The sequence below is a fragment of the Oreochromis niloticus genome, linkage group LG12 (genome assembly GCF_001858045.2).
Source record: "Oreochromis niloticus isolate F11D_XX linkage group LG12, O_niloticus_UMD_NMBU, whole genome shotgun sequence".
Classification (NCBI taxonomy): Eukaryota; Metazoa; Chordata; class Actinopteri; order Cichliformes; family Cichlidae; genus Oreochromis; species Oreochromis niloticus.
Genome location: NC_031977.2, coordinates 15,526,959 through 15,544,023, shown reverse-complemented (window position 1 = coordinate 15,544,023; position 17,065 = coordinate 15,526,959). Strand labels below are relative to the sequence as shown.

The following is a 17,065-nucleotide window of genomic DNA, read 5'->3' as shown; positions in this document are numbered from 1 at the left end:
TCTTCAGTTCCAAAGGTCAAATGGCAGGGAGTCCCAGATTTAAAACCCAGTGGGAGTATCCCCGCAAAAAGGGACAAAAGGACCCCCTGATGATCCTCTAATCACCTGAGCCAAGGTGTGAAAGTGGGTGTGGGTCCCAATCAGCCAGGGTTTCGGGTGAGCTCATTGTGAAACCTGGCCCCACCTGACCTCAGGAAATCGCATGATAAGGTGGACCCCTTTGGGAAGTGAAGTAGCTGCAAGATAATTTGTTTTATCTTTCCCTGTAGAGACCTTAAAAAGCACCTTGCCCAAACTGGACTGATATATTTATAATTTACTGCTGATTATTTAAGTCAGTTTGTGTTCTCAAATGTACGTTTGCTTTTCTAAACTCTTCAGTCTCCCTTTTATCCATCTTTTCTTTTGTATGAATCATTTCAGACCTATTGCAATAGTTCAAATATCTTTTTACTATAATGTACGTGCCAGTAACTGCAACATTAGTCAACATTCAAAACACACTTATTAGTTCTGCACAGTTTTGCCGATGTCAATAAGTACTTTTCCCTAGTATTTCTTTAAATATTGTTGTCTTTTTACATTGCAAGTGTTTTAACTATAAAACTGGTCTATTTTCATTAACATTTTCAAAAAAAATCCACTCTAGCCAGAAGACCATGGCTTCAAACTAATACTTTTAATGTCAGAACAACAAAACTGTCCAAGTTTTAAATGAGTAAAATCCTTCTACCATCGCCATTTTCTGTAGCTAAGTATTCCTTTACTTTGAAATATCTCCTTTTGATAGCTGGAGGATCACTGAAATGTGCGAATGGTGCATCCCTAAATGAGTTGGAAATCAGAAATGGTCTGCCCTGAATCTGGTTATTATTTTTTAACTAAAATAATAAGTATTGTGCTTGTGATACTAGCATGGCTCTACCTTGCCAAGAACCCAAACAGATCTTGTTGTTCCTTGTTTTTTCTGAAAAACGCTAACTCAAGAGGTTCTGAAATCTGAGTTCAGAGGCCTCTGGACACATTTTAATTTGTCATTACTACTGTTATATTAATCTGACAACCTTGTTTAACCAATGCAGCTTTCATAGTTGTAACATAATACAAGAACTGCAGCTGCTTTGTGGTTTATTGACACCTGCAGACCTATTTTCTCTGAAAAAAAGGTAAAAGTCACAACCACTTAATCACATCATGGTTAAGTGAACTGTGCTACATGTAAGAAAGACTTTGAAATGACACATATTTGCACTGTTGTCTGGCATTCATGATGAAAACAGCTCATATAACTCTAGTGTTAAAAAACTTACCAAGTGTTAATGCCTTAGCCTTTTTGTGATGACAGTATGTACCATGAAGTACATAAATGCATCTTTTTTGAGTGCTTTATTTGAAGATTCGCTTTTGGATTTAGTATGTAAGACAAACATAAAATGTTATTGTGTATACAAGTGGTGAAAAGTAACTTGCTGTCTTATTTTCATCACAATTCAATTCAGCTCTAATAAATTTCAGTGGGGATTATACTTTATGCTTCTGTACATTTAAATGAAAGTTTGCTATTTTATAAAAATGTGAAAGATTATGAATTTTTAGTTTTTCTTAAACTGTCCCAAGCAGATAAAAAAAATAATGTGTCACTTTTCATGTACTCCACTCTTTTTCACATGATTACTACTTTTCAAGATACTGCAAGGGAAGTATGTATAATATAAACAGAATTGGTCCGAGCACAGACTCCTGTGGAACTACACAATTATGTCTTCAACAATTGGCTGTTAAGAAAAAGAGTACAATTTAACAGTGTTTCGGCAACGTTTAATAATCATTTTCAAGATTCTGATGGATTGAGCATTATTTTTGTTTTTTGTTTGTTTAAAAATGCAGACTGTCTCTTTGGGCCTAGTACAGAATATGCTTTCACTGCCCAAAATATGTCAGTAATGGTCTGACCTCATATAAATGTCCTAACCAAGATAAAGAGAGAGCAACACATCTCCACAAAAGCAGCTGCACCAGGTAGTGTGGTTGAACTTTTATTCATGTATTTATTTTCTAAATAACAGATGGTATAGGTATATGTGTGATTTGGCTGGTTCTGAAATCATACCACCATGTGTTTGTATGTCTGACCGCGCTAAGAAACATAAAGCTTGTGACCACAGGTGAGAGTGGACACATAAATCAACTGGTATATCCGGAGCCTTTCTTTTACACTCAGCTCTCTCTTCTCATTGATCTCTGCTCCCCTCTCTCCTCATTCTTGAACAAGAACCTGAGATACTTAAACTCCTCCACTTGGGGCAGTAACTCGTCCCTGTGGGCACTCTGGTGTTAAAAAACTTACCAAGTGTTAATGCCTTAGCCTTTTTGTGATGACAATATGTACCATGAAGTACATAAAAGCATCTTTTTTGAGTGCTTTATTTGAGGATTCGCTTTTGGATTTAGTATGTAAGACAAACATAAAATGTTTGTGATCCATGGGCACGCTGCATATTTTTGATTTTTGCTATATTTCTTTACTGGGCAATGTCTATCATACAACAGTTTAAATTTTCCTAAAAAATTCTCATAAGCTTGATCAATATTTTTTTCCTTATACACCATCGCCCATGGTTGCTTAAGTCAATCACTTTTAAATGCATTAATGGACTCCTCTGTTCTCACCTGTTTGTATTTTATTGTATTTTCTTGTTTGGCCTTCCTGTAATTGCTGTCATACACTGCAAAAGCAGGTAGATGATCACTAATGTCATTAATTAAGAGACCACTTTTAGATCTGTTTTCTATTTCATTAGTAAATATATTGTCTATTAAGGTTGCCCACTGTGCTGTAATCCTGCTGGGTTTAGTGATCACTGGACAGAGTCCCATGCTATACATCATATTAATAAACTCATTTGTCATACTATGTTTGTTTGGATTTAATAGATCTATGTTAAAATCCCCACAAATGAACATAACTTTTTGATTTGTCTAAATAAATGTTTTATCTACCCACTCCTTAAATATTTCAATATTAGAACCTGGTGTTCTATATACACAGCTTACCATGACATTTTCCTTTTTTCCATACTAATTTCTATTGTTACACACTCTACTATGTTGTCCACCACCACCATCATTTTTTCCACCACCCTGTATTTTAAATTTTTGTCCACAAACGAAGCCACACACCCACCATTCTTATTCTTTCTGTTCATAAAATTTAGTTTATATCCATCTATTTCAAAGTCCACTCTTTTGTCCATATTAATCCAGGTCTCAGATACTGCAATCACACTAAATGGATATGCAAATTAGCTTAAATATTCTCTTATGTTGTGAAAGTTGGCATTAAAACTTCTACTATTAAAGTGGATTATGGACATTTCGAGGTCAGCCTTGACAGTTTTATTGAATTGTTCTTCAGTAGAATAACAGCAGGTGTTACTGATGTTAAAAAAAAGTTCAATTCTGGCTCAATATCCTGCTCTGTGAAGTGTGTATTGTATTCTGTGTTTTGTGGTTATTTTAGCTCCAGATTCTCATGATTAGCAATCCTCTGTGTTAGCAGTGTATAATTTCCAGTTGTTAAATTAGTTGATTGTGTCATGATTTAATATGTTGTGCTTTAGTTTCCATTGTTACCTTCATGCTTTGAAGAGTGTTGTTTGTTTAGCTCCTTGCATTTGTGGTCCATGTGGCTTGTAAATATTTTGCCAGATCCTCGATGTGTTTGATGACCAGCACTTTGGCTTCCTCCGGTGTTCCGTTGAGTTCTATAAATATTTTGCAGTTTGCAGTCCAGGTATTTTGAATTTTACCCAGTTTCTATAGGTGTCGTGCTTCTTAGCTATGCCAGCATTGAATTTGGCTAGATAGTCATTCATGTAGACGTTTGTTCCGTTTAGTTTTCTCCCCTGCTTCAGCGGTGCATTCTTGTGTTTCCGGTTTACAAATCTTATGATGACAGCTGGTTTATCACTAGGGTTTTTCCTAGTGAAGGCAGAGGGTGGGCATGCCTCAATGTTATTACCGCAGAGCTAACATCCAGTTCCCCATGCTTCTCTTTGCTCTCAGCAGTCACGGTCCAAGCATATGACCGAGGTTTTATGTGTAGCCCTATGACGATCATGCCGTTCATCCTGGTGTATTGCTCCAAGTCCACAGCCCTGCTCTCCAGGCAGACAATCCATTTCTCCTTCTCTGCATTCTGATTGTGAAGCGACCTTATCTCCTTGACAACGTCCAGGATATATTTCTGCTGTAGTTTGATAGTTGACGTTGTCATTTAAAAAGTCCAGTGACTTTTTAATGTCCTCAATTTCCTCAGCTGTCGGTGTTCTCTTAGACCCCATTTCTGAAGTAGTAGTGGCTGTTGGAGGATCCTGGGCCTGGTGGCTGCTGAAGGATCCTGGGCCTAGAGGCTGCTGGAGGATCCTGGGCCTAGAGGCTGCTGGAGGATCCTGGGTCTGGTGGCTGCTGGACAATCCTGGTGCTGGTGCTACGTGAACTCATGGACACCCTTATGTTCGAACATGGTGTTTGTTGTGGGCAAACTGTGGTTTGCACAGAAATCCAGCAACACAATGCCACTCGAGTTCAGATCCAGCACGCCGTTCCTCCTAATCATGGTCTTGCTGTCATGAGCACTCAAGTCTCCCAGTTAGAAGACGGAGTCCCCAGGTAGAGCACCCTCAAGCACCCCACCCAGGGAGTCCAAGAAGGCTGACTACTCTGAACTGGCGCAGGAGACATTTCGGATACGTTCCCTGACCTGAAGGTGCAGGGAACAAACCCTCTTGTCGACTGGGATAAACTGCAACGTACAGGCAGCAAGCCGAGGGGATGCTGACCCCAGCTACAGTCTCTCACCAAGGACAACTCCAGACTGAGACAGAATCCAGCCTCTCTCCAGGAGACTGGTTGTGGAGCACAAGCCGTGCTTTGAGGTGAGCATGACTATATCTAGTTGGAACCTCTCAACCTCATGCACTAGCTCAGGCTCCTTCCCCACCAGAAAGGTGACATTCCATGTCCCTGTTGCTAGTCTTGGTAGCCAGGGATTGGTCCACAAGGGTCTTCATCGTTGACCACCCAACACACACAATGCACCCAACCCTATAGCACCTCCTGGCGTGTAATGGCCCTACACGATGGTGGGCCCATGTCCCTTTTTTGGGCTGTGCCTGGCTGGTCACCCTGCCCAGGTCTGGCTCCAGGGCAGCAGTAACCCTATTCCAGGCAGGGTTAACTGTTCCATGGATCTGTTTCTCATAGGTTTTTGGGGTTTTTTTTTTTGAAAACCTACTGAATCAAATAACTAAAAACATTTTAATGAAGAAGCAAGCATGTGGTGTCCTTTCTATACAAGAAAAGTAACTATAACCAACTGCAAGCAGAATCTGCACATGCACAGGCAGACTCTCACTAGTGTGCTCTCTCATAATGAATGCAAGAAAAACTTGTATTCCTTACGTAGTGAGGGCATGTTTGCAGTTTCACTTTCATATCATTATGTCCCCTCAGCTAGGTTTTATAAAACTTGAATCACACAGAAGTATTGTCAACAGAAATATCAGCATGATGATCAAAATAAGCTTTTAGCGTGCATGGCCAGGACGGAACATCCAACAAATTGCTATTCAGTTAAATAACAACCATGATTTATGAATTTAAAAGCAGCAAATTTGTTGAAATGCATGAATTTACTTGATACTCAGGAAGCAAACTGTTTAAGATAGAAACCATACGCTGTCGCGAAGTTCTGTACCTAATAAATTAAAATTTAAAATCTATGTTTTTCCTTGCAAACTTGATTTCTGATTCAGCGACAGAAATCAGCTCTTAAAACAGTTTTACGGTTACATTAAAAAGACATCCTTGTCAAAAAAGATGCCATAGATAGGAAATAGCCACAACCAACATTCTAATGCCCATAATTTTCCACACAAGTCCAAGCCTCTTTTTTTTACACCTATGTATTTCTGGAGCTAAATAAATAGAGAAGAAATTAAGTAAACTTAGAAGAATGGCTGTCTCAGTTATTTTGTACATATACATTAATGCTTTGCTATTTTATCACCAGCAGAGTTTTATTTTATCTATTTTATTTTATTCTTTTCTATTTTATTTATTTATTTTTGCAGTTGTATCTTGAAGTAATTTAACCCCGCTTAGTACAGTAAAAAAAAAAAAAATTAATTGATTCATGTGAACTATGGTCTGAAGTTCCATGCAGCTGCTGGTTTACATGTTAATGAGTACAAATAAAAGGAGCAGCCCACACTCAAATTTAGCAACACTCTATCTCTCTTATACTTGCTGATCTTTACTGCTCTGTAAGACAACTGAGCTTTTCTCCTTCTTTCTGTCCGACAATTACTTAGTCTTTCAAAATGTATAATCACCTCCCGCTGTACTGATACTACTTCGCTTCACTCTGTATACAATTGAACATTTTTTAGATAAATTATAAATTAAATCCTCTAGCATCTTCCTAATGAGGTTTAACATGACATTTTTAGTTACTAAAACCCCCAAATTCTCATCTGACAGCTGGTTATACATTTATAATATATAATTCTACAAGCTTTTCTACAAGAAAATTAGTGGGTAACAGAGAACAAGAGAAAGAGAGAGAGCAAAAGAGAGAGAAAGGTGAGAGAGTCAGCAATAAGACATGCTTAGCACACAAGAAGTATGCAGAAAGTCAATTTAATGTATTTAGCTCATTTAAAACAACAGGAGTCGGCCAAAACCACTTTCCAGACAAATATATTCACATTCCAGGTTTCCAAAAATTGAGTTTCAAAATCAAATTAAAAAATAATAGACAGACAAGATAATTAAAAAAGAAGCAAAGATTACAATGATGATTAAAAACGGGGGTTTTTTGTGTTTTTTTTAAGTATAAAATTCTTGGAATAAATTTGTAACAGAAGAGAAAAATTATAATAAATGAATGAAATAAAAATGCATATAAATACATATGCTTTATCAGAGGTGATTGACCGCTGCAGCTTAGCTATAAACAAGTGCACACATACCTCCTCATCACTTTTGCAGGGGTCTGTCTGATAAAACATTCCACAGGAAAAAAACATCACTTTTGTACAAAAATTTGAATTGCTTTGTGCTCTCGTTTCAGCATCCAGAAAAGCCACACACAGGCCGTAACCAACTTTTGTGTCTCACTTCTGATTTTCAGAGCTTTCACTACGCTGTTTAACAGGTACGTGGCACTTATTGTTAATTTTTAGCTTATTCGCTTAATCCAGTTTGGCTTCCACAGTCACTAATTCTAATGCTGATAAATGGAAGTAAATAATGGAGATGGTTCTCCCTGCAGAATAGCTGGTTGCTGCACTGAATCCACTGTGAAAGCTGGAGCTGAGAAACCCAGTGAAGTGGCACCTTGAGGCAACTGGTTATAATTGCCACTTTTTATGTCATCATGCTGAGGGGGATCAGTGGTGGGGTACTGGCAAGCAACTGAGCCTGTAGCTACAGGATCAAATCCAGTGGGGAAGGCAGGGGAAGACACGTTGTTGTAACTTGTGGCCTTGGCTGCCCCACCCTCCCTCACAGATTGTCCTAAAGCCTCATCAGGCCATATGGGAGCAAGTCTGGAGGGAAGGATGACCAGTGGAAATGTCACTTCTGGGTCAAAGGCAAAACTAATGTCCAGATACACCTGGGGAACAGTCAGAAATTGAAAACAATATTTAAATAAAGATTATTATCTGTTATAAAGTTGTAGAAATACTGAGTTAAGTCTGTGAATGTTTTCAGTCATCCAGGTCATCGTAGTCTAAGGTGCTTGTAAAGAAAAGCGTCTGGACTTCTTCTAAAGGACAAAGGTCACTCTTTCGAGGATGCAATGTACACATTTTGGATAGAGAACACAGATGGCTTGAAAGAGGAGTAAAAAAATCCATTTATGTACACTGCAAGCAACCATCTTTGAACAGAGGTGGTGGTTTACGACGCCAACTGTCTGGTATCTATAATCCAGTTTTGAGATCCCTCCCCAGACGGCTTAACGCCCACTCACACCCTGAGCCATCTGACCTCAGGAAATCACATGATAGGGTGGGGCTAGGTTTCACAATGAGCTCACCCAAAACCTTGGCTGATTGTGACCTACACCCATTTTCACACCTTGGCTCATGTGATTAGGTAGAGGATCATTAGGGGGTCCATTGTCCCTCTCGGTGGGACACTCCCACAGGGCTTAAATCTGGGACTCTCCAACATTTGACCCTAGAACTGAAGAAGCGTCTCGGATGAGAGGTGACACGTCTTCATGCAACTTAAAGAAGTCCAGACGCCTTTCTTTCCAAGCTCCTTAGAATACTGAGTTAAGAAGACACATATTTCCTGTTGCTTATTTACCCAGAATAATTTACAAATGAAGGAGTTTTATTGCTAAGATACCGTGACATCTCTATGAAATTGTTCCATACCTTGACATAATATTCAACTGAGATAATATCACAGTTACGGAGAGTGGGGTCAATGCCACCAGGAATCTTAATTTTGCAGGGCACAGTTTGCTCTGAGTTTGGACTGATAGTGTCCCCAACCATTTTGCACAGAGTCTTGGAGGTGGAATCAGTATGTGTCTTGCAGCTGTACACTATTTTCTGTTGAAGTTTGAATTTGGGTCTCATTTCCTTGGAAGAGGAGTTGCATATTTTGGCAACAACAGATAAAGTTTCTCCTGTCAAAAACAAATCATAGCAATAAACTGCATTTAAAAAAAAAAATCTATCAGCATTTGTTTTTTTCATGTTGCAGATATTTTACCTGGAGAACAAACCCCTCTGTTAATAGTAGCAGACATCTGGACCTGTCCCTTGGAGCGACCACCCATGTTTTTACTCACTGAACCAGATCGCGGATGCTGTAATAGAACATACAGATAAAGATTTTTCTTTTTTTGTAAGCTTTAGACCACATCCAGGTAAAACATCATAAACACAGAACTCCCTGTGTTACAACTGGTGACTTCTATTCACGCATGTTAAACTGTAACAGGAAATGTATGTGTTTAAATCATATAAGATTTTGTCTTAAATATTTTTCATTTAGCATTTACAACACACGCTCTAAATATTTATGACATATATCAAGGCGGTGTTTACCATCATTTGGGCAGTGTATGGAATAGACTTGGACATAAACTTGATCTCTTTTTGTGCATCAGAGGACCAATGCCAGCTCCTAGATATCTTTGCTTCCAACATGTAGGAAATGCTTCCATTTGTCCCCTGGAAGGATGAAGGCATGTCACTGTAGCAAAAGAAAAACAAACAAACAACAACAACAAAAAAAAAAACAGTGGAGATTGTATTAAAATAATTTCATAACTGTGTAAAAGGAAACTACGAAGACATCTCCACTTACCAGTCTGGAAGTTTAAATGCGAAGAATAATCTGTTGACCCCTTGGGGAAGTACAGTGCCTGCAAGACAAGTTTGATTAACTTTTCCAATGGAGACCTTTAAAATTTCAGCCCCTTTAGGGAGCAAGAGTGACATATTTATAATTCACTGCTTATCATTTAATTCACACCATCAAAATGTACTGTTTACTTTATGTCTGGTACACTGTTGAATCCCTTAATGCTTCCTATTGTCCAACACTTTTGTATGAGTTATTTCAGTGCTTTAATAGATATAGATATTTTTTATCTGCCAACAATTACAAAACACAATTAACTTAAATTAGAAACATTTTGTGCACACCTTTTCAAAAACTATCAGCTGCATAAACAACTCTTTTATTAAAAGTTAGATTTCTTTTTTAAAAAAAATCTTATAATTTCCACATTGCGTTTATCATTGTTACCATTACACATTGTCCCCTGCTTCACTCTAAAGCTTTAAAATTCCCATCCCACACATTTAATTTCAAAACAACTCTGAGTTTAAAATGAGTAAACCCCTACCGTTAGGATTTTTTTCAACTACATAGCTCTTCACTTTGAAATATCTCCTCTTCGAAAAGTAGCTTGTGTTGCCCTCTGACCACTGTGCCACAGCGTCTCCTTTGGCTTTCAGAGAAACGCTCTTGACTTTGACATCTTTTGTCAGTCTGAAAATCACTGCGCCTACAATAATATCTCCCGGAGAGAAAGTATTATCTTCGCTGGTCGCTATGTAAATCACATTTAAGTCCTTTATCGGAGACATTTTAGATCTGAGTGAAATGCGATGTGTTCTGAGTGGTGTGCAGGAGGCTCCTCCCTGCGAGTGAGTGACTGTAGCCGACACTAAAAGGTTTGGGACATTTATTACATTTACATAGCTGACAAGAGTTTACATCAGGCTCTGTTTCTTATAAGTCAGAAAATATGCAAATGGGGGGAAATGTTGCACGTTTGTTTCACCCATAAAATCAGCAGGTTATGTATTTATCTGTGGTTTCATTTATTTATCTGTTTTCTTTCTCCTTATTCTTTTTTATTTTTACAATAGTAAGATGAGGTATGCTTGTGTGTGGGTTGGTTGTTGAAGTCATACCTCTTTTTGTAACCCTGACCAAGTGTGTGGTCGGAAACTCCTACCTCTTTGTACCTCTGTGTGGTGGGAAACTTGTAGACTGCTCATGCGATGAGATTTTAGAAACTGTTCTTGTTTTGTTTCCTGTGTTAGTTTTTTCTTGTTTTCAAGTGGCTGAACAAAAGCTTTCATGAAGTGTCGTACCACCAGTGCAGTGCAGAGCTCCTTCAGTGACAGACGGCTGCATCCTAGATGCATGAAGGAGCGTTTCTGCAGGTCCTTCCTCCCCGCAGCTGTCATTGTACAATCAGAACTGCTCCAAACAAACATAGATGTTTACATCAGCACTGTAACTGCAATAAGTTAATTAACCGATTCGCACTACAACCTGGTTTGTCTCTTATCTGTAGTTATTTATATTTAATTTAATAACTGTACAGTACTCTCTGTATATAGTAACCATTGTCCTTAATGTAAATATGTAAGAAAACTTGTGTGTGTTTCTGTTCTGTGTCCTGTGTACTGTTTGTTTGTATATGTGTCTTTTTGGCTGCTGTTACAACCAAATTTCCCCTTGTGGGACAATTAAAGGATTATTCTATTCTATTCACCAAAACCAGTTCACAAGTCAGTGATCTCCTCTCAATCATACACACTCCTGTTAAGTTAAAGTCAAAATGTTTATTATTATTTTAAAAAATTATTAACTTCACCGTCATAAACTGTACTTCTACCAAATTCAGTTCTCACACCCACAGTTTCCTGATCACACAACAGCACTTTGAAATAAAAGTTTTGCTGTCAGCTTGTAGGTTGAAGCCAAGATATGTTTCTGGGCTCTAAGTATAGGTTATGTCAGCAGAAAACTTTCAGAGTGGATTTTGAGGGGTGCTATATAGGGGTGGGTTTCAATAATTGATTTTAGCTTGAATAACGCAATATTGATTCATTAAATTCTGAATCTATTTTTAGATCTAAATCAATTTTGCCAGAATCTCAGGTTAAAGCTCACAATACTATTTCAACAACCACCAAACAGTTAAAACAGCAAATCAGAGCAGGTAAAAGGATTCCACACAAAGACGTAAACACAAAGAGCGGACCAGAGGCATCAGACGCATCTGTGAGATGTCGGCTTTCTCACCCGACAGCACATACACAGAAAGGACATCGGGACGGAAAGCCGACGGCTCACAGATTTTGATGATGCAGGTTTTGTCACTCTCCGACCTTCAAATTAGAGAAACAAGAATCTACTGTGGTTAAATCTAGCTTCTATCAGCTACGTCAAATTTCTAAAGCTAAGCCTTTCCTCTCCCCCAAGGACCTTGAAAAGCTTATTCATGCATTCATTACCTCTAGACTGGACTATTGTAACTCCCTCTATTTAGGCCTCCCTCACTCCTCTCTTCACCGGTTGCAATTAGTACAGAACGCTGCTGCACGCCTTTCATCGGGTGCCAGAATGCATGATCATATGACTCCAGTTTTAGCCAACTTACACTGGCTTCCTGTGAAATTTCACATTGATTTTAAAATTCTTTTACTTACTTATAAAATCTTAAATAACAATGCCCCTAGCTATTTAACAGAACTTCTTCATTTGTATAATCCTATAAAAGCACTAAGATCTTCTAACCAGATGCTCTTAATGCAACCTAAGTCTAGGTTGAAAACCAGAGGTGACCGTGCCTTTGCTATTGCAGCCCCTAGACTGTGGAACAACCTCCCTCTTGCCATTCACTCTTCTGAGACTGTTCAGTCTTTTAAATCTCGTTTAAAGACCCATCTTTTTACTCTGGCTTTGATGTAAGATAGTTGATTATCATTTGGTTGGTTTCTATGTTTGTCTTGTCTTGCGTTGTATTTCTCTTATTTTTATTTCCTAATTTGTGAAGCACTTTGATCAAAACTGTTGTTTTTAAATGTGCTATATAAATAAATTTTGATTGATTGATTGATTGATTGAAAATTCACTAAATCAGCAGCAAAAGAAGATCAAAACTACACTTCACATTTGATAAACGTACCCAATAATTCCCTCTTACTTTTGCTTTTTTGCTTCCACCACGATCACACTTCCTGTTTTGTCAACCTGTAATCTCTGTTTTCTGCATTATTTGCCTGCTTATTGTGCACCAATCTACCGTTGTTTGCAGCACTGTCAATTCAATTCAATTCAATTTTATTTATATAGCGCCAAATCACAACAAAAGTCGCCTCAAGGCGCTTCATAGGTACAGAGAAAAACCCAACAATCATATGACCCCCTATGAGCAAGCACTTTGGCGACAGTGGGAAGGAAAAACTCCCTTTTAACAGGAAGGAACCTCCGGCAGAACCAGGCTCAGGGAGGGGCGGCCATCTGCTGCGACCGGTTGGGGTGAGAGAAGGAAAACAGTATGAAAGACATGCTGTGGAAGAGAGACAGAGGTTAACAACAGATATGATTCGATGCAGAGAGGTCTATTAACACATAGTGAGTGAGAAAGGTGACTGGAAAGGAAAAACTCAATGCATCATGGGAATCCCCGGCAGCCTACGTCTATTACAGCATAACTAAGGGAGGATTCAGGGTCACCTGGTCCAGCCCTAACTATATGCTTTAGCAAAAAGGAAAGTTTTAAGCCTAATCTTGAAAGTAGAGATAGTGTCTGTCTCCCGAATCCAAACTGGAAGCTGGTTCCACAGAAGAGGGGCCTGAAAACTGAAGGCTCTCCCTCCCATTCTACTTTTAAATACTCTAGGGACAGCAAGTAGGCCTGCAGAGCGAGAGCGAAGTGCTCTAATAGGGTGATATGGTACTACAAGGTCATTAAGATAAGATGGGGCCTGATTATTTAAGACCTTGTATGTGAGGAGCAGGATTTTGAATTAAATTCTGGATTTAACAGGAAGCCAATGAAGGGAAGCCAAAACAGGAGAAATATGTTCTCTCTTCCTAGTCCCTGTCAGTACTCTTGCTGCAGCATTTTGGATCAGCTGAAGGCTTTTCACCGAGTTTTTAGGACATCCTGATAATAATGAATTACAGTAGTCCAGCCTAGAAGTAATAAATGCATGAACTAGTTTTTCAGCATCACTCTGAGACAGGATATTTTTTATTTTAGAGATGTTGCGCAAATGGAAGAAAGCAGTCTTACATATTTGTTTAATATGTGCATTGAAGGACATGTCCTGGTCAAAAATGACTCCAAGGTTCCTCACAGCGTTACTGGAGGCCAAGGTAATGCCATCCAGAGTAAGAATCTGGTTAGATACCATATTTCTAAGATTTTCAGGGCCGAGTACAATAACCTCAGTTTTATCTGAATTAAGAAGCAGAAAGTTAGTGGCCATCCAGGTCTTTATGTCTTTAAGACATTCCTGCAGTTTAACTAATTGGTGTGTGTTACCTGGCTTCATGGATAGATAGAGCTGCGTGTCATCTGCATAGCAGTGAAAATTTATGCTATGTCTTCTAATGATGCTGCCTAGGGGAAGCATGTATAATGTAAACAGAATTGGTCCTAGCACTGAACCCTGTGGAACACCATAATTGACCTTAGTGGGTGAAGAGGATTCTCCATTTACATGAACAAATTGGAGTCTATTAGATAGATATGATACAAACCACTGCAGTACAGTACCTGTAATACCTACAGCATGTTCTAATCGCTCTAATAGGATATTATGGTCAACAGTATCAAACGCAGCACTAAGGTCTAGCAGGACAAGCACAGAGATGAGTCCACTGTCAGAGGCCATAAGAAGATCATTTGTAGCCTTCACTAAAGCTGTTTCTGTGCTGTGATGAGCTCTGAAACCTGACTGAAACTCTTCAAATAAGCCATTCCTCTGCAGATGATCTGTTAGCTGTTTGACAACTACTCTTTCAAGGATTTTTGATATGAAAGGAAGGTTGGAGATTGGCCTGTAATTAGCTAAGACAGCTGGGTCTAGAAATGGCTTTTTAAGTAAAGGTTTAACTACAGCCAGCTTGAAGGCCTGTGGTACATAGCCGATTATTAGAGATAGGTTGATCATATTTAAGATTGAAGAATTAATTAATGGCAGGACTTCTTTGAGCAGTTTTGTAGGAATGGGGTCTAAAAGACACGTTGATGGTTTGGAAGAAGTAATTATTGAAGTTAACTCAGAAAGATCAATTGGAGAAAAAGAGTCTAACTTAACATCAATGGTACTAAGAGTAGCTGTAGACGATATTACATCTGTGGGATGATTATCGATAATTTTTTCTCGAATGATAAGAATTTTATTTGTGAAGAAGTTCATGAAGTCATTACTAGTTAACGTCGCCACTGTTTTTTTTTAAATGACTTCCGAAAAGAAAGCCTAATTTCTGCTGTTCAATACCGAAGAAGTGTAAACTTTTTAAAATTATGCTAAAATGCAAAACGCTTGGCTGTGTCTCTAATAAAACGTCAGGAACTTTGCTCTGTTTCATTTCAGCACTATCAGGTAATGTTCATATGTTGAGTCATGTTTTTTTTCAGTTTTTGTTCTACTGCAGAACATTTTTAAGGCGGTTATCTGATATAAAAAGTCAGACCAGGACAAGTCGGTGTGTGGATGTGTGGTTTTTAACTGTGGTTTACTTATAATCACCCTGCCTATTGTAAATGTTTAGGGTTTTTTTTGTAAACATTACAATGTTGTCAATGCCATTGTTCTTTTAATTCAATATTTGAATTAAAACTGCTTTATTTTTCCGAAATCAAATGGGAAACCAATCCGCATTTTTTTCAAATTTTTGTTGTTATCTTATCAAATCAATTAGTCTAATACTACACTGTAGTATAAGACAGAAGTTAGCACAAAGTTAGTTCAACTTCAGGGTACCAGTCTGTACAGTTAGGAAGCATAAACGATTGCACAATTTAAAAAAAAAAAAAAGATACTGGAGAGGCAACAATAAGAAAACCCACTAAAAGGTGATGGCACAGACCATTGTTCTATCTCCTTATCACTCCTGATGGATAATTCTCTTGTTTGGAATTTTGCCACTTTGCTTTTAAGAAAAGTAATGTGCAATATCTGAAATAGTGCACATATAATAGCGATTACACTTAGTGACTATGAAGGAGGAGACAAAGAAAAAGAGTACAGTAGGTTGCATTTGTGAGTTGCCTGTGTAGGTTGTGGTTGTTGACACCTTCTGCAGACTTTGGTCTGGTGTTAGAGTGTTAAAGTTAATGTTCATCACTGAAAATGTGATCTAATTTTAAACACTAAGGAAACATTAACTATACTTTTATATACCAGACAAGTAAAATCAAGTTTGCCACCGATGTTTTATGTAGCATACAAGAGCTTAATGATGTAAAAATTAAAAAAATATCTTGTCTGCATTAGAAATGTGTCTTTCATTTGTATTCATCGTGAGTGTTCTCTAGGTGTTGGTAAACTCAAGCAGCATAGGTTACCTAACAAGGCATGTGCAGTTGAATGCAGGCAAAAATTATTGTAATATGTAGGAAATGCAGAAAAAGACTATGAAAATGAAAATAGAGTTCCTTATGGATGACCCAGCTTAGAAGAGTGGAGACCTGGTGGGAGAGCATACATGAGTGGCCAGGGATGGGAATTGATAAGAATTTAGAGATTCCGATTCCATTATTGATATCACTTATCGATTCAGTTCCTTATAGATTCTCTTATCAATTGTCATTAGGTTCTCATTGGCACTGTTTTGAGAGTCACCACCATTGCTAAGCAGCAATAAAGACATTACATTTATGCAAATTAATGTGACTTGACGAAAACAATCCTGTACTGCTGTACATCTGATTGAGCCGACAAGGTTTTTTTTTTGCATGCTGTGGGTCAAATGTTTGTGTATGTTTGTTGAGGTATTTCCCGTCTTTGTTGTGATCAGTGCTGCAGTCATTACTCAAAAAAGTCATTATTATACATATTACACGTTACTTTTCTTAAAAGTAATGCAGTGAATGACTTAATTACTCTGTGGAAAAAGTAATTTGCTATACTAGTGATTACATTATTTCCATGTTACTCTGTAAAGCAAAGATGGAAAACAAGCACAAAAAAGTGATTGCGACAGTGATTCCACTTTAGAAACATAAACGGGTAGTAAGCTTCAATTCAAGTTTCAAGATTCTTTATTTGTCACATGCATAGTTATATGAGTACAACATGCAGTGAAATGTATCCTGACATGCTCCTTGACTATGCAAAAACAGAGAACATTATATACATTAAGTGAATGTATATATATTATGTGGACATTATGTGCAGTAAGTAGGATTATATGGAAAGAAACTCCTCTCTGTTCTTGCCCGGATGGTCCGGAACCCTCTGCCTGATTGCAGAAGTTGAAACAGTTTGTTGCCGGGATGGGACGGGTCTTTTAATATCTGAGCTGCTCTAGACCAACATCTCCTGGTGTAGATGTCCTGAGGGAGGGGAGAGCAGTCCTGCAGCAGCGTTCTACCATACGGATCACTCGCTGAAGAGCTTTTTGATCCATAAAGAACAGCTGTTCACATACCAGGATGAGATGCTTTGTGTGAGTACGCTCTCCACAGCACCTGCATAGAAAGTCCTGAGGA

General features: G+C 38.3%; 1 protein-coding gene across 2 annotated transcripts in view; it reads right to left on the bottom strand.

Moving 5' to 3' along the window:
- The window catches only part of LOC102077264 (arrestin domain-containing protein 3), a 62,551-nt gene extending 51,799 nt beyond the window's left edge, over positions 1–10,752 (bottom strand). The window contains exons 1-6 of one of the 2 annotated variants that reach the window (XM_005473203.4): positions 9,941–10,752; positions 9,397–9,454; positions 9,135–9,282; positions 8,797–8,893; positions 8,454–8,710; positions 7,217–7,681 (exon numbers count right to left, since the gene is read on the bottom strand). In XM_005473203.4, the coding sequence (XP_005473260.2) occupies positions 7,289–7,681; positions 8,454–8,710; positions 8,797–8,893; positions 9,135–9,282; positions 9,397–9,454; positions 9,941–10,184 (1,197 nt within the window). In that variant the 5' untranslated portion in view covers positions 10,185–10,752 and the 3' untranslated portion in view covers positions 7,217–7,288. Of the gene's footprint in view, positions 1–7,216; positions 7,682–8,453; positions 8,711–8,796; positions 8,894–9,134; positions 9,283–9,396; positions 9,455–9,940 lie in introns of those variants that run through there. The other variant, XM_025911972.1, reaches the window with a different exon arrangement.
- Positions 10,753–17,065: the final 6,313 nt, after the last annotated feature.